General features: G+C 55.4%; 1 protein-coding gene across 1 annotated transcript in view; it reads left to right on the plus strand.

The window, feature by feature from the left end:
- The window catches only part of col12a1b (collagen, type XII, alpha 1b), a 175122-nt gene that overhangs the window by 63073 nt on the left and 84803 nt on the right, over positions 1–27246 (plus strand). The window contains exons 42-65 of the mRNA XM_056581812.1: positions 1440–1569; positions 1981–2123; positions 3221–3350; positions 3669–3808; positions 5660–5789; positions 6949–7088; positions 7502–7631; positions 9031–9170; positions 9754–9883; positions 11762–11904; positions 14172–14301; positions 14941–15083; positions 17096–17225; positions 17799–17918; positions 18361–18510; positions 19780–19896; positions 21649–21801; positions 22693–22767; positions 23676–23815; positions 24268–24391; positions 25435–25578; positions 26183–26347; positions 26442–26480; positions 26671–26809. Coding sequence (XP_056437787.1) covers positions 1440–1569; positions 1981–2123; positions 3221–3350; positions 3669–3808; positions 5660–5789; positions 6949–7088; positions 7502–7631; positions 9031–9170; positions 9754–9883; positions 11762–11904; positions 14172–14301; positions 14941–15083; positions 17096–17225; positions 17799–17918; positions 18361–18510; positions 19780–19896; positions 21649–21801; positions 22693–22767; positions 23676–23815; positions 24268–24391; positions 25435–25578; positions 26183–26347; positions 26442–26480; positions 26671–26809 — 3125 coding nt within the window. The remainder of the gene's footprint in view (positions 1–1439; positions 1570–1980; positions 2124–3220; positions 3351–3668; positions 3809–5659; positions 5790–6948; positions 7089–7501; positions 7632–9030; positions 9171–9753; positions 9884–11761; positions 11905–14171; positions 14302–14940; positions 15084–17095; positions 17226–17798; positions 17919–18360; positions 18511–19779; positions 19897–21648; positions 21802–22692; positions 22768–23675; positions 23816–24267; positions 24392–25434; positions 25579–26182; positions 26348–26441; positions 26481–26670; positions 26810–27246) is intronic.

The following is a 27246-nucleotide window of genomic DNA, read 5'->3' on the forward strand; positions in this document are numbered from 1 at the left end:
GTAGGTCAGCGTGAGGCTCTATTCCTCTCTGTAGGTCAGCGTGAGGCTCTAGTCCTCTCTGTAGGTCAGCGTGAGGCTCTAATCCTCTCTGTAGGTCAGCGTGAGGCTCTAGTCCTCTCTGTAGGTCAGAGTGAGGCTCTAGTCCTAGAGTGGTGCTGGCTGCAGACGGGCGGCCCCTCCACGTGTCAGGCTGGGGACTCCTCTTGGGGCCCCTCCACGTGTCAGGGGGGGTCCCTCCACGTGTCAGGGGGCCCCTCCATGCGTCAGGGGGGCTCCTCCACGTGTCAGGGGGGCTGACGTGTTCGCGTGTCGAGGGTCTCAGGAATGCGATGCTCCGTCTGATTGGATGCTAACGCAGCCTGATGGACTGAAATAACAACAACACTGGGGGGGAGAGGGGGGGAGGAAGGAGAGGGAGAGGGGAGTTGGAGGAGAGGCGGAGAGGAGAGGGGGAGAAGGAGAGGAGAGGGGGAGTTGGCTCTAGTCCTAGAGTGGTGCTGGCTGCAGACGGGCGGCCCCTCCACGTGTCAGGCTGGGGACTTCTCTTGGGGCTCCTCCACGTGTCAGGGGGCCCCTCCACGTGTCAGGGGGGGCCCCTCTACGTGTCAGGGGGGGCCCCTCCACGTGTCAGGGGGGGCCCCTCCATGCGTCAGGGGGCCGACGTGTTCGCGTGTCGAGGGTCTCAGGAATGCGATGCTCCATCTGATTGGATGCTAACGCAGCCTGATGGACTGAAATAACAACAACACTGAGAGGGAGAGGGGAGGAGGAGGAGGAGGGAGAGGGGGAAAGGGGGAGAGGAGAGGAGAGGGGGAGTTGGAGGAGAGGGGGAGAAGGAGAGGAGAGGGGGAGTTGGAGGAGAGGGGGAGGAGGAGAGGAGAGGGGGAGTTGGAGGAGAGGGGGAGAAGGAGAGGAGAGGGGGAGTTGGAGGGGTGAGGCAGCTCTCGGCCCGCTGCAGCTGGCTAGCAGCCGCTGTGCTTATGCCCCGGGTGGTTCTGGGTTCCGCTGCTTCTCGCTTGTCGTTGGCCTCAGAGCGACTTCAGCTCCTCTCGGTCCAGCGAGCAGCTCAGCCCGAGCAGAACGAGGCCCGCAGCGGGGCTCTCTGCAGAGGGTAGGACGGTCCGACCACAGAGCCGCAGCGGGGCTCTCTGCAGAGGGTAGGACGGTCCGACCACAGAAGCTGGAGCGGACCTTCAGCTTAACCAAATACCGCCGGTTTCATCTGGAGCGATCAGGTTGATCTCTTTCGAGTCTGCTCTGTTCGTGCTCCGGCATGCATGCCCAACGGCACGCGGGTTGGATCGTCGAAATCCTCGGGAATCAGACCATCACAGTCATTCCTGTGATTTAGTTTAAAAAGCAAAAACAGGCCGTCCACAACCGCTGAAGCGCTGCGCTGCCGTTCCCTCGCCAGACCCAAACTCTGCTCCCCTCCGCAGCAAGAGGTGTCGGAGAGCACCACCAAGATGCTGCTGGACAAGCTGCTCCCGGACACCCAGTACACCGTCACCGTGGTGCCCGTCTACGCCGAGGGCGACGGACCCAGCCTCACCGACAACGGCAAGACCAGTAAGTGGCTCCGGGGAGACAAGGAGCGGGAAGGGACCGGGATTCTGCAGGTGGAGGGTCCGCCCAGCAGGTCCTTCAAATGGGATACGATCCTAAACCCTCTGGAAACCGTCAGCAATGGGTCATTGCTACCTGGTTTACCACCTGGTATCATCCATCCCCTAGAGGGGGTGTGATGGAGGGATCATACACCAGGAAGGTGATCGGGGTTTGATGCTCCCAATCACTCCTCTGGGTGGCCACTCCCCCTTGTGATGTCACTAGGGAACCCGTTTTTCATTGGCTGATGTGTCCCAAAAGGGCCAGTGTAGTATGTTTTATACAGTGTACACATACAGCGCGCAGTACCCGCGTCGTAGCGACTACCTGTGACGTCCTGTAACCACGCCGACCGTCTCCCCCTGTCCCCAGAGCCGCTGGGCTTCGCCCGTAACCTGCAGGTCACCGACCCCACCACCAGCACCCTGAACGTGCGCTGGGACGCGGCCGAGGGCAACGTGCGCGAGTACATCGTCATCTGGGTGCCCGCCGTGGGCGGGGGCGAACAGGAAGTGGTAAAGACCCCCCCCGTCTGCGTGAATGTGTGTGTGTGTGTGTGAGTGAATGGGTGAATGAATGGGTGTGTGTGTGGGAGTGTGTGTGAGTGAATGGGTGTGTGTGTGTGGGAGTGTGTGTGAGTGAATGGGTGTGTGTGTGTGTGTGTGTGTGTGTGTGTGTGTGTGTGTGTGTGTGTGTGTGTGTGAATGTGTGAATGTGTGAGTGATTGTGTGTAGGAATGTGTGTGTGTGTGTGTGTGTGTGTGTGTGTGTGTGTGTGTGTGTGTGTGTGTGTGTGTGTGTGTGTGTGTGTGTGTGTGTGTGTGTGTGTGTGTGTGTGTGTGTGTGTGAATTCGTTAATTAATGGGCGTGTGATAGGTGTGTCTCTCACGAATTGAGCTGAATTGAAGTCCATTTACAGCCCATTTTCAATCCATAAAGATACTTGCATTATGTAGTACTTACTTCTTTAAGATTCAAGAGAAGAGCCTTCACAAAGACATGGAGCACAATGGGAAGGAAACTATATCAATGGAAAACAGCTTTAAAAAGCCTCCAGATGAAGTGGCAGAAGGAGTGACAGGAGAAGAGGAGCCAGGGACCTCCTCAGTGCTCTGGGTGTAGGGGGTCTTCCCGTTTGGCTCGGGGGGGGGGGGGGGGGGGGGGGGGGGGGGGGGGGGGACAGCCAGCGGGGGCTGTCAGGCTGACGGTTAGCCTTGCACTGCGTTAATATAAATGTCATGGGTGAGACGTGTGCTGCCCTTGACTCCAGCTGAGAGAGGGGGCTGCTGACAGGCTAATCCCCCGGCCAGATGGAGCTCTGAGGCGTGCTCAGCGCCCCCCCAGAAGGACTGCTGGTCTCAGATCCCCCCCCCACCCCGGGGAGGAGCTGAGCCAGCAGGCCTCAGCAGGGTGCTGCCTAAGGTGGTACGGAGATAACTTTCAACTGGCGTTCACCAGTCTAGGTGGTGTTCAGACCCTGTCTGTCTGTCTGTCCGTCTGTCTGTCTGCGTGTCTGCCTGTCGGTCTCTATGTCTGCCTGTCTGCCTGTCTGCCTGTCTGTCTGCCTGTCTGTCTGGTCCTGACGCTTTGTGCTCTCTGGTGTGTGTGTGCAGGACCAGGTCTCTGGGACCACCACCTCCATGGTCCTGAAGAGCCTGGAGCCGGACACCGAGTACACGGTCACTGTGGTCCCCGTCTACCACGAGATGGAGGGCAAGTCCCAGTCCAAGAACGGCAGGACCAGTGAGTTCAACCCAGCTCAACCCAGCTCAACCCAGTTCAACCCAGTTCAACCCAGTTCAACTCAGTTCAACCCAGTTCAACCCAGTTCAACTCAGTTCAACCCAGTTCGCCGGAGGGCTTCAGAGAACCTTTAGAACCTCATAGAACACCTTTGTGTGCGAGGAGCGCTAATGCTGGAAAGAAGATTTGTACACATAATTAATAAAGTACATAATGAGACAAATATCCCAATCATCATCATCATCATCATCCTCATCCTCATCAAACATGAACCAGTGACCTTGACCACACACTCACTCTCTCCACCTCCGTCCCCAGCTCCAAAGGGTGGGGTTAAGAACCTGAAGGTGGTGGACCCCACCCTCAGCACCCTGACGGCCCGCTGGGAGCCGGCCCCTGGGAACGTGAGGAACTACAAGGTCTTCTACAGCGTCAGTCCCGGCGGAGAGCCCAAACTGGTACGACTGCGGTGTGGTCTGCTCCTCCACCTTCAACCCAGGACTACCTTCATCCAATCCCCCCGCCCTCGCTTCTGTGGTGCTCACGGTAGTGCTGCAGGGAGACCAGAGCCAAGGGACCAGACACAAGAGACCAGACACTAGAGACCAGGCACTAGAGACCAAAGAGGTGTCTGAAGGGAGACCAGACACTAGAGACCAGACACTAGTGACCAGAGCCAAGAGACCAGACACAAGAGACCAGACACTAGAGACCAGACACTAGAGACCAGACACTAGAGACCAGAGCCAAGAGACCAGAGCCAAGAGACCAGAGCCAAGAGACCAGAGCCAAGAGACCAGACACAAGAGCCCAGACACAAGAGCCCAGACACAAGAGCCCAGACACAAGAGACCAGACACAAGAGACCAGAGCCAAGAGACCAGAGCCAAGAGACCAGAGCCAAGAGACCAGAGCCAAGAGACCAGACGCTAGAGACCAGACGCTAGAGACCAGACGCTAGAGACCAGACGCTAGAGACCAGGCGCTAGAGACCAGACACTGGAGACCAGACACTGGAGACCAGACACTGGAGACCAGACACTGGAGACCAGACACTGGAGACCAGACACTGGAGACCAGACACTGGAGACCAGACACTAGAGACCAGACACCAGACACTAGAGACCAGAGCCAAGAGACCAGACAGACCAAAGAGGTGTCTGAAGGGAGACCAGACACTAGAGACCAGACACTAGAGACCAGACACTAGAGACCAGACACTAGAGACCAGAGCCAAGAGACCAGACAGACCAAAGAGGTGTCTGAAGGGAGACCAGACACTAGAGACCAGCCACTAGAGACCAGACACTAGAGACCAGACACTAGAGACCAGACACTAGAGACCAGACACTAGAGACCAGACACTAGAGACCAGACACTAGAGACCAGACACTAGAGACCAGACACTAGAGACCAGACACTAGAGACCAGCCACTAGAGACCAGACACTAGAGACCAGACACTAGAGACCAGACACTAGAGACCAGACACTAGAGACCAGACACTAGAGACCAGACACTGGAGACCAGACACTGGAGACCAGACACTGGAGACCAGACACTAGAGACCAGACACTAGAGACCAGACACTAGAGACCAGACACTAGAGACCAGACACTAGAGACCAGACACTAGAGACCAGACACTGGAGACCAGACACTAGAGACCAGACACTAGAGACCAGACACTAGAGACCAGACACTAGAGACCAGACGCTAGAGACCAGACACTGGAGACCAGACACTGGAGACCAGACACTGGAGACCAGACACTGGAGACCAGACACTGGAGACCAGACACTGGAGACCAGACACTAGAGACCAGACACTGGAGACCAGACACTGGAGACCAGACACTGGAGACCAGACACTAGAGACCAGACACTAGAGACCAGACACTAGAGACCAGACACTAGAGACCAGACACCTCTGCGGTCTCCCTGCAGGAACCTCTCTCCTTCTCCTCTCATTACTTCAGCTCTCCCAGCCGCTGGAAGGAAACCATCTTGTACCACCAGTGGGTCCCAGATTGCTTCTTTGGCAAAACGTCTGCATACCTCGCACTTAGTCCTCGGTTACCGTGAGCAACGGGGCACGGGGGGGCGGGGGGGCGGGGGCGGGGGGGCGGGGGCGGGGGGCTGTGGGATGCCTGGTTTCCATCAGATCCCGAACGGCACGCTCCACTCCAGCGGTAGCTTCAGCTCAGCGCCGCCGACCGCTGTTTTTGGCCGCTTGAGTTCTCGGGGTCGCGCTCGGGGTCGGGGTGCGTTGCCATGGCGACGGCGGCTGAACCGCTGTGTGTTTTGAACAGGAGACGGTCTCCGGGGGAACCAGCAGCGTGGTCCTGAGGGGCCTCAGCTCGGACACGCTCTACGACGTGGCGGTGGTCCCCGTGTACCCCGACGTGGACGGAGTGCGGCAGGCAGAGACGGGGAAGACCAGTGAGTGACCCCCACGGTGTGACCCCCTCCACCACCACCACCACCCCCTCCACCTCCTCCACCTCCTCCACCTCCTGCACCACGACCACGACCACCTCCTCCACCTCCTCCACCACGACCACCCCCACCCCCACCCCCACCACCACCACGACCACCCCCACCCCCTCCACCACCACCACCTCCTCCACCACCACCACCACCACCTCCTCCACCACCACCACCACCACCACCACCCCCACCCCCTCCACCCCCTCCACCTCCTGCACCACCACCACCTCCTGCACCACCACCACTACCACCCCCTCCACCTCCTCCACCACCACCACCTCCTCCACCTCCTCCACCTCCTGCACCACCACCACGACCACCTCCTCCACCTCCTCCACCACCACCACCCCCACCCCCACCCCCACCCCCTCCACCACCACCACCACCTCCTCCACCCCCTCCACCTCCTCCACCTCCTGCACCACGACCACGACCACCTCCTCCACCTCCTCCACCACGACCACCCCCACCCCCACCCCCACCACCACCACGACCACCCCCACCCCCACCACCACCACCACCACCTCCTCCACCACCACCACCACCACCACCACCACCACCACCTCCTCCACCACCACCACCACCACCCCCACCCCCACCCCCACCACCACCACGACCACCTCCTCCACCACCACCACCTCCTCCACCACCCCCACCCCCACCCCCACCACCACCCCCACCCCCACCCCCACCACCACCCCCACCCCCTCCACCTCCTCCACCCTCCTTTTTTTTCTCTGTGTACGCTAAACGTTAGCAGTTTAGCCTACATGTTAGCAGTATAGCCTCAGTGTTCACAGTTTAGCCTACATGTTAGCAGTATAGCCTCAGTGTTCACAGTTTAGCCTACACGTTAGCAGTTTATGCTAAATGTTAGCATTGTGAGCAGCAGCTTGCCCTCGGAAAAACAACCTCTACACTCACACAAGCACATCCATGTAGCTAGGCTCCGCCCCTGTGACCCCGAACCCCCCCAGGGCCCAGGTTACATCCTGTCCAGTGTGTGGGGCCCCTGGGGGTTGGGGGCCCCTGGGGGATTGGGGCCCCCTGGGGGTCGGGGGCCCCTGGGGGGTTGGGGACCCCTGGAGGCTGACCGCTGTCTGTGTTGCAGAGCCCCTGAGCGGAGTGAAGAACCTGCAGGTGACGGACCCCACGGTCAGCTCTCTGAGGGTCCGCTGGGAGCCCGCCGAGGGCGACGTCCGGCAGTACAACGTCATCTACGCCCCGACGGCCGGGGGTCCCGACGCCATGGTACGGAACGCCACCGCCGTCACCGCCACAGACCCACCCCACCAATCAGACCTCAGATTGGCCTTCTGTTGTGGTACTCGCCGTGGTAACAGAGGCGCTGATGCGATGTTCGTCCAGTGATGTTCATCTGATCGAAGTGGTCGGATTAAGAAGAAACTGAAGTTTACAGGCGATTGGTTTGATATCTGATGGTCTTACCTGATATATAATTTGATAAAAGCGTTGTCTAAAAGCGTCCGCTTAATGCCCTAAATGAAAACACGTGGCACGACATAAAACACTTTTAAGAATGTTTTAGTGGACGTGATTCTGGTTCTCCCCGGTCTCAGACCCAGGTGTCCGGGTTCTAAGCAGTGTTCTCCCGGTCTCAGACCCAGGTGTCCGGGTTCTAAGCAGTGTTCTCCCGGTCTCAGACCCAGGTGTCCGGTATGTCCACCAACACGGTACTGAGGGGCCTGACGCCGGAGACGGAGTACACGGTGTCCGTGGTGCCCGTCTACGCCGACCTGGAGGGGAAACGCCAGTCGGAGAACGGGAAGACAAGTAGGTCCAGTCATCAACGTTCTGTTTAACTTCAGGTTTAGGGTCCCTGGATCGACCGGTCCTCAACGTCTGCGGCCCGAGTCCCTCCTGTTCGTCTTTCTGTTTTTGTTCTTAACCTGGTTTCTGTTTCGGATTCAGCCTCTGGTTTACGCTATCGTACGACATTTGAGATTGTCAACTGTTTGCTTTCTTTCCGATACATCCTGCGGTTTACGGATGGTCTGACTAAATGGATTGACGGGTCCTAGATGTCTGCAGCCTGGTCGGTACGGACTCGGAGATCAAGGCTACTGGTGTAGGGGCGGTGGACTCCCGGTCACCACGGTCAGGGTCAGGTTAGGGCTAGTGTATTGATGCCCCATGTGGTCAGGGTTAGCGGAGAAGCTAACCAGCCCCTTAGCTTGTCATGGTTCTGCTCTGCTCTACCTCAACCTCGTGAAGATGAAAGCCAACATAGGTGATTTGAGAGGATGAATCATTCATCAAAAGGGGGATGGATAGTATAGTGTCTAGGATGTTCCCCAGCGGTGAGGTGCTGTGTTCGATGCTCAGAGTCCACTAACCTGTAGGCATCTTGGATCAAGATGGCTCACCCCTGTTCCTTAATGACCTGGATCTGTAGTCGCTGTAAGTCACCTCTCTCTTGATCAAAGCTGAATGACTAAAGGCTAAATAGTCTGGTTGTCTTTTGATGTTCTCCTCTCCTCGATGCACGGCCATTTTCAAAGTAACAGAGAAGAACATGTTGAGACAGTCCCAGATGTCGGAAGAACTTCCAAAATGTCTGTTTGGTTTATTTGGGGTTCTGTAAACCCATCCTCACACTCTCCCTCTCACCCCTGAAGCAGTAAATCTATTTTACCCTGAAAGAGCAGCACACCCAACCAGACCCAGCTGTGTCCCTCCGACTCCAGCTGGGAGTCAATCTCACTCGTGTCTTGGCCTTCATCTAGCCTTCATGTAACCAGGTTAGGACTTGATAACCTGCTATTACCAGGCCCCGCTCCCTCTGCGTTCCACAAGACAGCTGGTCCCCAGCCAGGCGTAGGGCCGGACCCAGAGCGGACGCCCATAATGAGGCCTCTCTCCGCCCCCCTGGCCTGAGTTAACCCCGCTAACCACGGTGCTGAACTACCCGTTGCCCCCATGGGCGGCGTGTGGCTCAGGAGGTACAGCGGGTTGGCGGGTAAGCGTAAGATTGCTAGTCCGGTCCCCGGCTGCTCCTAGAGCGCTGAGGAGTCCCTGAGCGCGGCGCCTCACCCTGACCACGTGAACGTGCACGTGAACGTGTGCAGCGCTTGAATGTGGGCAGTATCGTAAAGCGCTTGGAGACGCCACTTCTTAGGAAGGCACTGTTGTAGATGCAGTCCGTTCGCCGTTGACCCCCATGTGTCCACAGAACCGCTGGGAGGGGTGAAGGACCTGACGGTCACCGACCCCACCACCAGCTCGCTGAGGGTGCGCTGGGAGCCGGCCGAGGGGAACGTCCGCCACTACCGCCTCTTCTACGTCCCCGATGTGGGCGGAGCCGAGGACATGGTGAGACGGAGCGGATGGTGCACCCTGTAGCATGTAGCATGTTCACAGTACCTTGTACCCTGTCGCATGTAGACTGTAGCATGTACCCGTTAGCATGTAGCATGTTCACTGTACCTTGTACCCTGTAGACTGTAGCATGTACCCTGTAGCATGTAGCATGTTCACTGTACCTCGTACCCTGTAGCATGTAGACTGTAGCATGTACCCGTTAGCATGTAGCATGTTCACTGTACCTTGTACCCTCTAGCATGTAGACTGTAGCATGTACCCGTTAGCATGTAGCATGTTCACTGTACCTTGTACCCTGTAGACTGTAGCATGTACCCTGTAGCATGTACCTTGTACCTTGTCGCATGTACCCTGTACCTTCTACCATGTACCTTCTACCATATACCCTGTAGTACGCAACATGTAGCATGTACCCTGAAGCATGTAGCATGTATCCCGACCTGTAACCTGTACCCTGTGCCTCTTTGAATGTACCTGATACCATGCAGCATGTAGCTTGTACACTGTACTCTTTACCATGTAACATGTACCCCGCTGACGCCACTGACATAGCGTTTCTCTGCGGCCCCCCCAGGAGCAGGTGTCGGGCGGCACCACCAACGTGGTCCTGAGGAACCTGCTGTCGGACATGCCCTACACGGTCACCGTGGTGCCGGTGTACCCTGAGGGGGAGGGGCTCCGGCAGGCGGAGAAGGGGAAGACGCGTGAGTGGCTCTGGCTCCGGGGCGCCATCTTGGCTTTGTTCTTTGCACGGTTTCGGTTTCGGACTCAGCCTCTGGTTTATGCTAACCTGCGACATTTGAGATCCTCGATGGCTTGATTTATTTTCCCATACATCGTGCTATTTACGGATTGTTGGACAAAATGGGACCAAAGCTATCCTAGTAGTAATAATTTAGATTAATCGTAGAAAAGGAAGGAGGAGACAGACTGTAGGATAGCAAGACAGAAGGACAGGCGGACAGGAAGAGAGACAGAACGTTGACGTAAACAGTTTCCCCTAGACTTTAGCATTTTACGCTAAACATAAGAGGTTTATGCTAAACTTCAGCAGTTTACCCAGACTGTCAGACTGACACACAGACGGCCGACAAACCAACAGGCATTACCGCTAACGTAAACGTTAGCAGTTTACGCTAAATGTCAGCAGTTTACGCTAAACGTCAGCAGTTTACCTAAACGCTGTTTAATTGGATCTGGGGTCCCCCCCCCTGCTGGCTCAGCAGGGTACCCCAGTGTTTCACGAGGCAGCTGGCCTCCAGTGGCGGGCCCAGAGATGAGGAGCTTAATGAGGCCTTTCAGAGCTCCTGTGGTCCGCGGTCAACCCCCTCGAAGGCCCGTTCAGGTGCTGCTGCTGTCGCTGTAGTCGGTCTCCTCTGATGCAGATGTCTGAGGAGATGTTGAGTTGGTTTGGTTGGAGTTTAAAAATAAGAGCTTCAAGGTGAGATTCAGATGGTTTAAAGATCGTCAATGATGGATTCCCTCTGAACGCTACCTTGAATTCCTGCTCTTAATTCAGAGCTGTGATTTCAAGCTCTGAGCTCAGATCCCACCATCCGTGTCGTACGTAGCTCCACGCTAACGACCCTAGTTGAGTCTGGAGCCCAAACCACGTCGCAGAGCACGAGACGAAAGTCATGTTTTTAAAGGTTCACGTCCAAACCACACCTACTCACTCATGCTCCGTCAGAACAGTTTCATCCAAGCGCTAGTCTGGTCAGACGACAAACATGATGCTGAAGTCTTGCCGCCGCAAGACTTCCGCGTTTTGGACTTTAAAACCTGTCAGTGTATAAAACCTGATGTTGGGCTCCAGCCCGAGGTCCTGACCTAGCACCTGTCCCTCAACTATTGCGTAGCAACGAAACATGAGGATTCTTTGGATCAGTATAGTAACGAGATCGCTGTGTCCGTCCTGTACCTTCCGTCTTCCCCCCTTGGGGGGAGACGTGTGCTCCGTCTGCTCCGTCCATCTGTCTGGCCGCCTCCAGGAGGCGGAGCCGGCTGAGGCGGACTCACACATGGCTCGTCCGGGAGGAATGTTACGGGCTCTGGAACCAGATCACTGGTGCCTTGAGTCCGACCGAGTGCTTCCAGGTGACGGCCCCGCCCCCGGCCCCGCCCCCGGCCGGGCGTGGTCCACTTCCTGTTGGGCGGTCCGAACCCAGGGCTGTCTAACAGCCTGGTGGGTCAGGCTTGCAGAGGAGAGATGATATGTTTACATCCGATTTAGTTTTCAGTTTTGCGTAAACGGTTTACAGGAGAATTTGTTAGAACATAAAATATAACGAAGACAAGATGTCTCCTATTCACTGGATCTGAAGTGGTGCTGACGTTTGTTTTTTCCTCCTCCTGCTCCTCCTCCTCCTCCTCCTCTTCCCCTCCTCCTCCTCCTGCTCCTCCTCCTCCTCCTCCTCCTCCTCCTCCTCCTCCTGCTCCTCCTCCTCCTCCTCCTCCTCCTCCTCCTCCTCCTCCTCCTCTTCACCTCCTCCTCCTCCCCCTCCTCCTCCTCCTCCTCTTCCTCCTCCTGCTCCTCTACCCCCCTATGTGTGACCTTGTCCCGGTGCCGTTGACCTTGGCAGTGCCGCGGACGGCCCCCAGGAACCTGCAGCTGTACCACCCCACCCCCAGCAGCCTGAACGCCCGCTGGGAGCCCGCCAGCGGCCAGGTGCAGCAGTACCGCGTCACCTACACCCCCCTGGACGGATCCAAGCCCGCCGCCTCGGTGAGCCCCCCTCCCCCCGTCTGTCTGTCTGTCTGTCTGTCTGTCTGTCTGTCTGTCTGTCTGTCTGTCTGTCTGTCTGCGGTTAAACAACAAGCTGTCATTAGTGACAGTAGATGGCCTGAGGGTGGGAAGAGATCATTTGACCTTGTGATCTCTCTCTCTCTATATTCTTTCTCTCTCTATATATATATATTCTCTCTCGCTCTCGCTCTCTCTCTCTATATTCTCTCTCTCTATATTCTCTCTCTCTCTATATATATTCCCTCTCTCTCTCTCTCTCTCTCTCTCTCTCTCTCTCTCTCTCTCTCTCTCTCTCTCTCTCTCTCTCTCTCTCTCTCTCTCTCCCCCACCCAGCCCTCTCTCTTAGTGAGGGCTGGGTCCTTGGGCCGTGGACCTGAGTCCTCCCGGGTCCTCCTGGGTCCTCCCGGGTCCTCCTGGGCCCTCCCGGGTCCTCCTGGGTCCTCCTGGGTCCTGGTTCCTAGGAGAACCACACAGCTGTGGTTCTGGTCTCGGGGCTGACTCGGCCTCTCATTGTTTTGGATGTGTCTCTAGCGGCGAGCCTCCCTGTGTTCCAGAAGATCCTCAGACGGATTGGTCTGTAATTACATGAAGGTTCCCAACGCTTGACTCATCTGCTTGTTGTTGCTCTTGATTAGCATTGATTACGCCGCCGGCTCTGCTAGCCAGATCAAACACACGCTTACGTCAACACAGACGACACCAACTACTGGATGTATATCTATATATTACTGTATATATTACTGTATATATACTTATGACTCACAGCCCAGGAAGGACGTCCGTCCGGCCAGATGTGCGTCTCCTGACCGTCTGGAAAGTATAGCGTGGCCGGTTTGCACCGGTTCTGCCGGTTTGTACCCAGACTTGTCTGAGGTGGTTTGTACCTGTTCGTTCCGGTTTGTACCTTTTTTTTACCCATCCTGGTCTGTTATCTGGCCAGTCTGATGCGGTTCATACCGGTTCATACCGGTTCGTTACGGTTTGTACCGGTTTGTACCTGTCCCGGTCTGTTAACTCGCCAATCTGATGCGGTTCATACTGGTTCATACTGTACCGGTTCGCTCAGTTTGTACGCGTCCTATTCTGTTATCTGGCCAATCTGATGCGGTTCATACTGGTTCATACTGTACCGGTTTGCTCCGTTTGTACGCGTCCTATTCTGTTATCTGGCCGTTTCTACCGGTTTGTACCCTTCCCGGTCTGTTTACAGTCCGGTCTCAGGCGGTTCGTACCGGTTTGTACGATGACGGATCCGGCTGCGCTCTTGTTTTGTGTTAAACGGGCAGAGCCTTTGTGTGTTTGTGTCGGGAGGATTGAGGGACTCTATCAACGGGCCGGGAGGGCGTTCGTCTCGGCGGAGGTAGTCAGTGCTAATCTCCTACACCTGGGACCTCCGTCAAAACCAAACACTTTCTTTGTGTCTCTTTGTGAGCATCGAGGCCCTACCTCAACAACGCTTTGTTTAGAGCTTTGGGCACCATCTTTTCTCCGGGGGGGGGGTCCATCTGAGGACCTCCAGCTGTGAGGAGGGGGGCAAATGTGGCGCGTGGCGATGACAGGCCAGACGTAGCCCCTCCACCCAGATATTTATCAGGGTGGGGGAGGAAGGGGGGAGGAAGGGGAGTATGAGGTCATGAGGGACGGGGTCATTGTGTACGTTAATGCTGCCAGACCAGAGTGTGATGTATCACCAGGGTCAGAGGTCAGATACACACAGACATAGACACAGATAGGTACACACTTCACACGAACACACACAGAAATGTACACAGATAGACACACACTAGACACAGACATATACACAGATAGAGAAGCAGTACACACACACACACACACACACACACACACACACACACACACACACACACACACACACACACACACACACACACACACACACACACACACACACACACACACTAACTACCTCACTCACTCACACACACAAATGATGACCCTCGTCCAGGTGCCACGTCCTGACCCTACTTCCTTTTAACCTTTGACCCGTCTGTGTCTCCTGTTAACTTTTGACCCTGCCGTGTCTCCTGTTAACCTTTGACCCTGCTGTGTGTCCTGTTAACCTTTGACCCTGCCGTGTCTCCTGTTAACCTTTGACCCGTCTGTGTCTCCTGTTAACCTTTGACCCTGCTGTGTGTCCTGTTGACCTTTGACCCTGCTGTGCCTCCTGTTGACCTTTGACCCTGCTGTGCCTCCTGTTGACCTTCGACCCTGCCGTGTCTCCCCAGCTGTTGACCCCGGGGGGGACCCCCACCGCCCTGCTGGACGGCCTGCTGGCGGACACCCCCTACAGCGTGGAGGTGGTGCCGCTGTACGCAGACGGAGTCGGCCCCGGCATCACGGCCGACGGGAAGACACGTGAGGCCCCGCCCCCCCGCCGTGAGGTCATCGGTCATGTGACCTGTGACGTGTCGTGCGAAAGTTTTTCTTTTACATAAGCGTGGCTTAAACAGGTTTACACTTGGCTGTTAAAGACGACATGATGTCATAGGTCACATGACCTGTGTCTTGTTGTGTTGCGTTGTGTGAAAGTTTAGTGTTTCACATGTGTGTGGTTTCAACACGGCGTCTTCATTCATTTGAGTGACTGAACTTCAGGCCGTCTCCCTGGGCCGGCTGGGTCAGTGTGGGTGGCGTAGTGGTCAGCTGTTATGGTTCAGTCTCACAGTCTGCACTGCAGACACATCTGTTCCTCAAACGACCTCACAGAGTGACATTTACATCCAACATTCAGGGCGTTTACCGGTCGCTTTTATCCAAAGTGACTCACATAAGCACATTTGTCAGAAGAAAGAGAAACAAAAGATTTATTAAATCGTCTTCCGCTTGTTTGGACTGAATCTCCTTCTTCTGCGGATGTATCAGACAAACATGCTGCTCCACCTGCTGCACCCTAGTACCCCACCCTGTTGCCCCCAGGGCACAGCTCCCCCACCCCCCCACCCTCCCCTGTTGACGGGTGGGGCGTCCTGCTGACGGAGGCCCCTTGTGTTGCAGTGCCCCGCGCGGGCCCCAGGAACATGCGCGTGTTCGACGCCACCACCAACACCCTGACCATCGGCTGGGACCACGCCGAGGGCCCCGTCAGCCAGTACAAGATCTCCTACGCCCCCCTGACCGGAGACCCCATCACCGAGCTCGTAAGTCCCCCCCATCCGGACCCTGACCGTGGGCTAGAGGAGGTTAAACTAGCGTTAGTCTAGAGGAGGTTAGACTAGTGTTAGTCTAGAGGAGGTTAGACTAGTGTTAGTCTAGAGGAGGTTAGATTAGTGTAAGTCTAGAGGAGGTTAGACTAGTGTTAGTCTAGAGGAGGTTAGACTAGTGTTAGTCTAGAGAAGGTTAGACTAGTGTTAGTCTAGTGTTAGTCTAGTGTTAGTCTAGAGGAGGTTAGACTAGTGTTAGTCTAGAGGAGGTTAGACTAGTGTTAGTCTAGAGGAGGTTAGACTAGTGTTAGTCTCGAGGAGGTTGGACTTGTGTTAGTCTCGAGGAGGTTAGACTAGCGTTAGTCTAGAGGAGGTTAGTCTAGAGGAGGTTAGACTAGTGTTAGTCTAGAGGAGGTTAGACTAGTGTTAGTCTAGAGGAGGTTAGACTAGTGTTAGTCTAGAGGAGGTTAGACTAGTGTTAGTCTAGAGGAGGTTAGACCAGTGTTAGTCTAGAGGAGGTTAGACCAGTGTTAGTCTAGAGGAGTAAGACTAGAAGTATTCTAGAGGAGGTTAGACTAGTGTTAGTCTAGAGGAGTAAGACTAGAAGTATTCTAGAGGAGGTTAGTGTAACCTTATTCTTGAGGAGGTTAGTCTACCCTTATTCTTGAGGAGTATAATCTAGAGGAGTTTAGACTAGTATTAATCTAGAGGTGTTACACTAGTGTTAGTCTAGAGTGGTTTGGACTAACTTTAGTCTGGAGGAGTTAGTGTTTATAGACTAATGTTAACTTTAGACAAGAGGGGTATTTTGACAAATATTTATCCCCCAAAGTCCCGGCTGTGATCAGTTAAGTGCTTCTGTAGTTGTTTGTTGTTTGAGACGTTCCCTTATCAGATGTTTGGGCGTCTCAGACCTTTGAAGATGTATTTCAGTTCTGACAGCTCTGACGCGAACAGATAATTAAAGCATTAACGAACGAAGGTACTTGGCCTCTTCACAAGGCGACTACAAAGCTTCGCCGCGATTTAACGAGTCGGAAATTAGAACCATGACCTGCTGGAGGAAACGTCTCCAGGAAACCTACAGAGCTCTGGAGATGTTTGGGCTGGGGGCCTGCGAACCGGAACGTCACCTTAAATCATCTTGATTTGAACAACAAACTCTGCAACTAAACAAATAAAAATAGGGAAGAAGGCATTACTGTCCCCAACCCTCTGTGCTATAAAAAGCAAAGAACGCCGTTTGAAACTCCTTTCTGGCATGTCTTTGGCTCACCAGAAGAACAAAATGGCTGATGAGCTGTCTAATTAAAGGCTTGTTGGACAGACTCTTATGCTCATGTCTTTAATCCAATTATTAACGGCCGTAAATCACCCGAGCTGGAGGGCTAGCAAAGAGGCGGCGGCGCAGCTGGTTCCCATCGTAGCCCGTTAGCCTCATCGAGGTACCTGCTACGAGCTAGCTGTGTCTGGTCCGTAGCCGGCCGGGGGGGGCTTGGGGTCTTTGGTGGGAGGGGGGGGGGGGCGTCTGGGGGTCAGGGGTGGGGCGGGGCCTGGTCCTGACCCGGTTCAAGGGAAACCCCCTGGAGCCTGGAGCATGGAGACCCGAGGGATTCAGGGATCAAGGAAACACGGTCATGGAACCGGACGCATCAAACAACTTCCAACAAGGAATGTCTGAGGCTCTGTGAGGTCTCAGCAAAGACCTGCTGCACTATGACGCCACACCCCCGCCTGAGTCCTCATAAAGTCTGCTTTAGCACCAGGTTTAGCACCGGGTTTAGTACCAGAGATGGACAAACAGGTGCAACGTGTGGCAGCAGTTATGTGTTATTATCTTTAATGTGGTTCAGGTCATCTTAGCTAGTGAGGCGTCCTCCCTCACGTGTGTGTGTGTGTGTGTGTGTGTGTGTGTGTGTGTGTGTGTGTGTGTGTGTGTGTGTGTGTGTGTGTGTGTGTGTGTGTGTGTGTGTGTGTGTGTGTGTGTGTGTGTGTGTGTGTGAACCCAGGCCTCCGTCCCCGGCTACAGGAACAACGCGCTGCTGCAGAACCTGTTCCCGGACACGCCCTACAACATCACGGTGGAGGCCGTCTACAACGAGGGGCCGGGGGGGTCACTCAACGGGAACGGACGCACAGGTCAGGAGAACAGGGAAAATAGAACACACAACGTAGAACACACAACATAGAACGTACAGGAGGAGTACGGACGCACAGGTCAGGAGAACAGCGAACATAGAACATCAGGAACCCTGCATGGATAGCATAGAATATAGAACGTAGAACACACAACATAGAACGTACAGGGGGAGTACGGACGCACGGGTCAGGAGAACAGAGAGCACAGAACAGGGAGGGGCTACAGAAACAGGGAGAGTAACAGACGGGAGGAGTTTAGAAGTTATTGAACTTGCATCGATGATTGGGGTTGATGTATGAAAATACAATGTTGGTTAGAATTTAGAGAGGCAATTATAAAATAATCAATTTAAGAAACACAGTGGGAAGTGAGAGGAAGTAAAGAAAGAGAAACACTTCCATCGTATTATTTATTGACTTGTAGCTGAATGTTTTAACGTACAGGAGAACGTGGTCCTTATGTGACGTTCTTATTGATACGGTAAGTGCGGTACCCGCCGCGGCGGACATTTTGTAAGAAGGGCTCGTTGAGGTGGTTGACACGTTGTTCTCCGCCCGTTGCCGTGGTGACAGTGGGTCTGGTGGAGCCCAGGAACCTGCGAGTGTCTGACGAGTGGTACACCCGCTTCCGCGTGGCCTGGGACCCCGTGGCCACCACCGTGCTGGGGTACAAGCTGGTCTACGCCCCCACAGGTGGGACACGCACACACACACACACACACACACACACACACACACACACACACACACACACACACACACACACACACACACACACACACACACACACACACACACACACGTATTCACAAGCCCAATGAGCGCAAATGCACACACGCACGCGCACACACGCACTCACTAACACACAGACAGACACACACGCACAAATAAAAACACACACGCACACACTGACAGACAGACACACAGACACACACGCACCCATACACTCACACACACACACGCTCAATCACACACTCACAGACGCACATTCACTCACTCACAGACACACACGCTCGCATATACACTCACTCACTCACTCACTCACAGACTGACCGACACAGAGACCCCCCCCCCCCCCCCCAGGGTGCGGTCCAGTAGCCTAACCTCCAGGTCTCCCCGTCTCCCCCGGCCCCAGGTCGGCCCCAGGACTCCAGGGAGGTGTTCGTGGGGGACGTCACGTCCTACTCTCCCCACAACCTGCAGACGGGGACCACCTACGACGTGAAGGTGTTCGCCCAGTACGGCGGGGGCGTCAGCCGGGCGCTGGAGGGGCAGGGCACCACGCGTAAGTCGCCACGGAAACAACACGACTCCCCTCGGCAACACACATGTCCCCCGTGTGACACTCTTATCACCCGTAGCAACAACACACGTTACCCTCGGCAACACACATGTCAACCTTGTGACACTCTTGTAACACTTATGCATCCCATAGCAACACACGTCGCCCTAGTGACCCTCCTGTCACCCCTCTCCCCCTCAGTGTACTCTCTAACCCCTCTCTAACCCCTCTCTAACCCTCTCTCTAACCCCTCTATAACCCCTCTCTAACCCCTCTCTAACCCCTCTCTAACCCCCTCTCTAACCCCCTCTCTAACCCCTCTCTAACCCATCTCTAACCCCCTCTCTAACCCCCTCTCTAACCCCTCTCTAACCCCCTCTCCTCCTCAGTGTACCTCCTAACCCCTCTCTAACCCCTCTCTAACCCCTCTCTGACCCCTCTCTAACCCCTCTCTAACCCCTCTCTAACCCCCTCTCTAACCCCCTCTCTAACCCCCTCTCTAACCCCCTCTCTAACCCCTCTCTAACCCCTCTCTAACCCCCTCTCTAACCCCTCTCTAGCCCCTCTCTAACCCCTCTCTAACCCCTCTCTAACCCCCTCTCCTCCTCAGTGTACCTCCTAACCCCTCTCTAACCCCTCTCTAACCCCCTCTCTAACCCCCTCTCTAACCCCTCTCTAACCCCTCTCTAACCCCTCTCTGACCCCTCTCTAACCCCTCTCTAACCCCTCTCTAACCCCCTCTCTAACCCCCTCTCTAACCCCTCTCTAAGCCCTCTCTAACCCCCTCTCTAACCCCCTCTCTAAGCCCTCTCTAACCCCCTCTCTAACCCCCTCTCTAACCCCTCTCTAACCCCCTCTCCTCCTCAGTGTACCTCCTAACCCCTCTCTAACCCCTCTCTGACCCCTCTCTGACCCCTCTCTGACCCCTCTCTGACCCCCCTCTGACCCCCCTCTGACCCCCCTCTAACCCCTCTCTAACCCCCTCTCCTCCTCAGTGTACCTCCTAAGCCCTCTCTACCCCCTCTCTACCCCCTCTCTACCCCCTCTCTAGCCCCTCTCTAACCCCTCTCTGACCCCTCTCTAACCCCTCTCTAACCCCCTCTCTAACCCCCTCTCTAACCCCTCTCTAACCCCTCTCTAACCCCCTCTCCTCCTCAGTGTACCTCCTAACCCCTCTCTACCCCCTCTCTAACCCCCTCTCCTCCTCAGTGTACCTCCTAACCCCTCTCTACCCCCTCTCTAACCCCCTCTCTAACCCCCTCTCCTCCTCAGTGTACCTGAACGTGACGGGCCTGGAGACGGAGTTCATCGGACACGACAAATACTGCATCAAGTGGACGGCCCACCGCGCCGCCACCAACTACCGCGTCATGGTGGCGCCCGTCGACTGTGAGTCCCCCCCCCCCCCCCCCCCCCTCCCCTGTGCCGATGGTCGACCACGCGGTCGCTCGCGGTCGACCTCCATGCTGTGCTCACGACGGCTCATACGGTCCCCCCACCGTCCCCCCACAGCGTGACGGCTCTGTCGTGTTGTTTCTGGTGTGTGTGAGAGGAGCGTGTGAGAGGGCAGAGTGAGGAGAGGAGTGTGAGGGGAGTGTGTGTGTGAGGGGAGTGTGCTGTGTGTGGGGAGTGTGCTGTGTGTGTGAGGGGAGTGTGTGAGAGGAGAGTTTGTGTGAGAGGAGTGTGTGTTGGAAGTGTGTGAGGGGTTTGTGTGGGAGGAGTGTGTCTGTTGGGAGTGTGTGAGGTTGTGTCTGAAGGGTTGTGGGAGGGGGCGTGAGAATACTCTGAATCCCCATCTGGATCGTGTCGTCTTCTTGACGAATGCCTGAAATGAGAAGCAGAGAGGAAGAGACGGGGGAGTTATGAAGACTCTGGAGCCCCGGAGTGGACCACAGGCCGGAGGCGGACAGACGCTCCCCCACCCCGGAGGACCAGACCCTGAGGACCAGACCCTGAGGACCAGACCCTGAGGACCAGAGACGCCCCACCTGGGGGTCTCAGAGACCGCAGGCCACGCTCCAGAGTCAACAAATAAGTCAAATGTTTGTTCCCGGGCTCGGAGGGAAGACCCTGGTCTGGTTGAGGGGGGAGGGGAGGGAGGGGAGGGCTCGGAGGGACGACCCCGGTCCAGGGGAAGGAGGGGGGGGCCGGGGGGCGAAGCAGAGAGAAGAGGCCGTACGAGGCCGTGCCGGATGTACGCCGCGGTCCTCTCATGATCTCCGCTCGTTTGGAGCCTTGAGTGCAGCAGAGTCTGCGCCCCGATGGCGTCGAGGACTCGCAGTGTGGACGATCGACGCAGCTGTCGCTGTGCGTCCGTGGTCGCCGTGACGACGCCTCCTCCGTCGAGCCTTGCCCCCGGTCTGGACCCGACCCAGGGTTTACACTGTGGGTTTTCTCCCTGAAAGGTTCCCCGGTTCCTAAGTGGGTTTGAGCGTGGGATGTTGATGTTAGAGGGTATTTTAATCCACGGTCGGCAGGTTGTTTCGGCTGAATCGACCGGAGTGAACCAAGGCCTCTCTGACGAGGCAGGAACACAACGATAAACAGGACCCGGCTGGTCGCCATGACGGCGGTATCGACAGCAAACACTCGCTTGTTTGTGGCGCTGCGCAGAGCGTAAATACCGGAGCACTTCCCGGTTCGGGACCTGGCATCCCAGCGCTGATGTCGGAACGTCGGGGTCGAAGGTCACGGTGCGTCAGGACACGGTTGGCCGCGGCATGAAGTGTTGCTAGGCAACGGACGGGAGGGTCTGCAGCAGTGCTTTTCAAACTGGGTCGGGACCGCTAAGTGGGTTCTCAAAGGACACAGACGCGCCTACATGCCACGTCTGTGACATTCGGCAGTGAGGCAATCAAAGACAGGATTCCTGAATTGATGAATGTGCCTTGAAACATTTTGAACTTTCACCTTTTTCATCGTACTTCCCTGAGGATGTATTGCAGCACAATCACAAAGTATTTTACGGCACAAAGTATTGAGGGGTCCCGGGTCCCTGGGTCTGTGTTGGGTCCCTGGCCTGTGTCTCTTTGTGTTGTCTCGATTGTTACGGAGGTCTGTGTCCTCTGTGTTTTGTGTCCCTGGTTTCCTTTCCTCTGTGTGCCGTCTCCATGGTAACGCCGTTGTCCGGGTGCTCCGCAGCGTTCAACCAGGGGAAGCAGGAGATCACCTTCCCCGCCGGGCAGCCCCGCTACTGCTTCGAGGGTCTCTCCCAGGACGCGCTCTACACCGCCACCGTGTTCGTGCAGACCCCCAACCTGGAGGGGCCCGGCGTCAGCGGCAAGGAGAGGACACGTGAGTCTCCGGTCGGGACGGGGGGACGGGCGCCCCCCCCGGTCCCAGCTCGGCCTCAGAGAGCTGGGATGAAGCCCACAGCGTCGTAGGGCCTGCTGGTCTAGACCCTGGTGGTTAGAGGGTTTGATTGCTCGGAGGTTCTGGGGTCGACATCCCCTAACCCCTCCCCCTTCATAACCCCTACCAGTACTCACCCCTTCATAGCCCTACCTGGACTCACCCCTTCATAACCCCTACCTGGACTCACCCCTTCATAACCCTACCTGGACTCACCCCTTCATAACCCTACCTGTACTCACCCCTTCATAACCCCTCCCTGTACTTACCCCTTCATAACCCCTACCTGTACTCACCCCTTCATAACCCCTCCCTGTACTCACCCTTTCATAGCCCTACCTGTACTCACCCCTTCATAACCCCTCCCTGTACTCACCCCTTCATAACCCCTACCTATACTCACCCCTTCATAACCCCTCCCTGTACTCACCCCTTCATAACCCCTCCCTGTACTCACCCCTTAATAACCCTACCTGTACTCACCCCTTCATAACCCTACCTGTACTCACCCCTTAATAACCCTACCTGTACTCACCCCTTCATAACCCTACCTGTACTCACCCCTTAATAACCCTACCTGTACTCACCCCTTCATAACCCTACCTGGGCTCACCCCTTCATAACCCTACCTGGGCTCACCCCTTCATAACCCTACCTGGGCTCACCCCTTCATAACCCTACCTGGGCTCACCCCTTCATAACCCCTCCCTGCTCCTATAGGACATGTATCTGAACCGAGGCGTCTCATTTACTAACCATAGCGACCGCACTTCACTCTCATACTGGGTATCTTCTGCGTTAGTAAACTCCCTTTTCTGTTTCTCTTGGGTCCAGTGTTGAGACCGACCCCGGTGCCTACACAACCCCCCACGCCCCCCCCTCCACCGACCATACCCCCGGCATGGGCAGGTGAGTACCCACAATCCTTTGCTGCTTTTCGCGTGTCCTGTGTGCCTCGGTTCCTCTGATGCTCAGCCGGATGTGTCGCCGCGGTAACCTAAGGCGTCTGGTCCGTTCCGTCATTTGGATCGTGCATCACGGGCCGCAATAATTCGATTCAGTTGACATACGATTTCGTTACGAGCGTATTTAAAGGAGAAAATAACCGAATAATTGATGCAATAATGGGATACCCTTATTTTCTTAATCGGACCGAGGGAACATCAGCTGAGTCGGTTCTGGCTGCACATCGCACGGAGACGTAAACGGCTCCACGTTTAGCACGCAAACCTCCCCCGGTCGGGCCGTCTGCGAGCCAGTCTAACGCGGACCACGTGTGTAGACCGCCCCGGGTCCAGGCCGGGCCGACTCCCGTGGAGACACAACAGCCTGGGTGTTGAAACCGACCCAGGGACAGCTCCCTGGGTCCCGGTTCACCCGGGTTCGAGTATTGCATAAAACAAACCTTTTTATGAACGTCGAGAAGGAGGGAGCATCGACGCTGCGAGAGTTCTCTCCGACACATCAGGCTCACATTAATCCCCGTTTCTTTTGGCCCATTGATTACGGCGGGAGAGAAAGCGATTAAAGATAGCTCACTTTCAGGCCTTCTGGCCACCAAATGTTTCTTGTTTTCCAAGGAATTTTTTGATCAGTTAAATTGATAATTATAGAGCGGAGACCCATCACGTCACCCCCCCCCTCCGCTCTGCCGCTCTGCCTTTGAGGCCTCGCTCTGCGGTCCAGACTCCAACCAGTCATTACTCCTGGCGGTCGCTGCCACCCCCTCAGCGGGTGCTTGGGCCGGTGCCCTCAGAAGACGGATGGCAGCGGCACCGTCTGAGCGCTGCCGCTTGGTTTCTATTCCCCGTTGTCAGTGTGCAAAGGAGCCAAGGCCGACGTGGTGTTCCTGATCGACGGCTCCTGGAGCATCGGCGAGGACAGCTTCAGGAAGGTCATCGGATTCGTCTCCAACCTGACCGGCGCCTTCGACGTCATCGGACCGTCCGGGATTCAGGTTGGTAGTTAGAACGCCACGTGTTACCTCGGAACCCTTTGGCAATCCACCAGATTCTCATTTAGATCTAGGGAGTTTAGCAGACGCTTTAATCCAAAGGGATTTACAATAAGTGCATTTGTCCGGAGAAAGAGAAACAACAATATATCTCTGTGGGTATTAAGGATGTTCCCAGAACCAAGTGCCAAGCCGTAACAATCGCTAGGTTAACCCATTCCCTGTATGATACAAAGATAGCTAGGATAAGATGCTACAGAATGCTAAGTACTCTTTTTAGGTGCAAGTACATTAAGTGCCACAGTACCCCTTGATCCCTTTAACATGAGACTGTGATTCAAATCCTTACAAATGGACCTGACCTGTAGTGATAACCTCTGGATATGACGGTAGCTGGTTAGCATGGCGCTAGCCGACCCACTGCTAACGTGGATGCGGTGTCTCTTGGTCGTCAGGTGTCCTTCGTGCAGTACAGCGACAGCGCCAAGACCGAGTTCAGGCTCAACGCCTACCAGGACAAGGGCACCGTGCTGTCGGCCTATCAGCTGCTCCCATACCGAGGAGGGAACACCAAAACAGGTGGGGCCACGCCTACTTCACGGTCCTTCTCACTTTCACTTTCACTTTCAGTTTCATCCTCCTCCTGGGCCTGACTCACCTACTGGCCGTCTCGGAATGCGGTATTCAGTATTTGGTTCCCGAATGCGAATGTTAGAACCAAGATGGCTGCCAGATGAATAAGGACCTAGGAGTGGACATTTAGGGCACATCCTGCAGTATTTACCAGAAGAATACTCGGTAGAGTAGAAGTAGGGATTCAGCAGAAGTCAAAATTGGAGTAAGGGGGCCTGGCATGTGTAGTTTGTAACAACCACAGCCAGAAGGGCTATTGCATAACCATAAGAAAGAATACAATGCAGCCATCATTTATACTTCTTGGATGGATTCCAAAAGCTTTGTAAGTTGCCCATCGTTCTATAAGAATTTATCGACAGAGAGATGTTCTCATCACACTCTGAGGTTTTCTACCAGACTTTGAGGTTCTCTACCAGACTCTGAGGTTCTCTACCAGACTCTGAGGTTCTCTATCAGACTCTGAGGTTCTGTATCAGACTCTGGGGTTCTCTACCAGACTCTGAGGTTCTCTACCAGACTCTGAGGTTCTCTACCAGACTCTGAGGTTCTCTACCAGACTCGGAGGTTATCAACCAGACTTTGAGGCTCTGTATCAGACTCTGGGGTTCTCTACCAGACTCTGAGGTTCTCTATCAGACTCTGAGGCTCTGTATCAGACTCTGAGGCTCTGTATCAGACTCTGGGGTTCTCTATCAGACTTTGAGGTTCTGTATCAGACTCTGAGGTTCTCTACCAGACTCTGAGGTTCTGTCTCAGACTTTGATGTTCTGTATCAGACTCTGGGGTTCTCTACCAGGCTCTGAGGTTCTCTATCAGACTCTGAGGTTCTCTACCAGACTCTGAGGTTCTCTACCAGACTCTGAGGTTCTCTACCAGACTCTGAGGTTCTCTACCAGACTTTGAGGTTCTGTATCAGACTCTGGGGTTCTCTACCAGACTCTGAGGTTGTCCACAGTTCTCTGATGCTCTCCTGTTGTCTCCGACAGGTGTGGCCCTGTCGCACACCTACGAGAAGGCCTTCAGCGTGGCCAACGGCATGAGGAGGAACGTCCCGAAGATCGTGGTGACGGTGACGGACGGCCGCTCGCAGGACGAGGTGAAGAAGAGCGCGCAGCAGCTGCAGCACGCGGGTGAGTCGAGGCCGACGGCCTCACACCGCCTGGGTTCATGGTCCACGTAGGAACCCCCATGTCCCTATTTGCCCAACCTTTAGCATCAATGACTGCCTGTAGACGCTTCAAAGGCGTACCTTCAAAGACCCAGATGGACTGGAGGAACAGGGAGAGAAACACCGGAGGAGGAGAGACGGCCCTTCTGGAAACCATAGGCAGGCAGACAGCTCCGGACTGCCTTGCTCAGGAGCACTCCAGTGGAAAGCTGCTGATTGATTGAGTCTGCAGCCTTTTAGAGAAGATAGTCTGAGCCTCCTACAGCCTAACGTTCCCCCCCCCCCTGGCACGCTGATACATGTCTTGAGTGAGACCATGTGTAGGCTGGAGTCTGCAGCCTACAGAGATTCCTCCTAGTGTTGGGTGTGTGTCGGGGAGGGGGGGGGGCGGATACATCCGTGCAGAGATCTGTAAAGTGGATACAGTGCAAAGTGTTTCCGTCCCTGAGGTTTCCTGTGTTTCCTTCTCCCTCCTCTCCCTCTTCTCCCTCCCTCCTCTCCACTTTCTCCTCTTCCTCCTAACCCTCCTTTTCTTCTCTCTCCTCCTCCTCCTCCTCTCTATCCAGGCTACACGGTGTTCGTGGTGGGCGTGGCCGACGTGGACTTCAGCGAGCTTCAGAGCATTGGCAGTAAGCCCAGCGAGAGGCACATCTTCGTGGTGGACGGCTTCGACGACTTCGAGAACATCAGGGAGAACCTCGTCACCTTCATCTGCGAGACCGCCACCTCATGTGAGCTAGCGTGGCTTCGCCGTAGCATGTCGCAAATCCTGCTCATGGTTTGATCAGAATGATGCTCATGTTTTTCCCATATCCTCTCTTGCAGCGTGTCCCTTAATCTTCCTGAATGGATTCACCTCACCCGGTAAGCACACGGCCGATTCTTATCGATTATTGATTTGCTTTACAGTCGAGCCTGTTGATTGAAATGTTATGATCTGTTTTTTTTATCATGCAAAGAAACCTTTGCTGTTGGCGTCACGAGTACGGCGATCAGTCTGACCTCACTACCAGTTTGAGTCTGACATCACTCCCTGTCTCCCCATGCTCCCCAGGCTTCCGGATGCTGGAGGCCTTCAACCTGACGGAGAAGACCTACAGCTCCATCAGGGGGGTGTCCATGGAGCCCGGCTCCTTCAACAGCTACACCGCCTACCGCCTCCACAAGAACGCCTTCCTGAGCCAGCCGTCCACGTGAGTCTGACCCCCCCCCCCCCCACCCAGTCAGACTCCCCCACATCTGGACTAAACCACTGCCCCCCCCCCGATCAGTCCGCCCCCGCATCTGGACTAGACTAATCCCCCCCACTAGCAACCCCAAACTCAAGATTTCATTCAGATGATATATCCCAAAATGCTACAAGCATTCCTGAGCTTTATGACATTTACCCACATGCGCAAATCATAGCCTCTCACAAGTACACACACATACAAGGGCCAGGGTAGTCTCGCTAAGACTCCCAGAGAGAAGGTACTGGGTGCCATACCTCAGGCCCCCCATCCTTGAGCAAGATGCCCGCCCCGCTATCTTCTGCTTCTGGACCTGAACCCAAACGCCCGCCCTAAGCCCCTAAAAACAACCATAGAACCACCAGGTAGCAGCGCCGCGATGCTAACACCGCAGCCCCATG

Source organism: Gadus chalcogrammus, chromosome 21 (assembly GCF_026213295.1).
Source record: "Gadus chalcogrammus isolate NIFS_2021 chromosome 21, NIFS_Gcha_1.0, whole genome shotgun sequence".
NCBI classification, from domain to species: Eukaryota; Metazoa; Chordata; class Actinopteri; order Gadiformes; family Gadidae; genus Gadus; species Gadus chalcogrammus.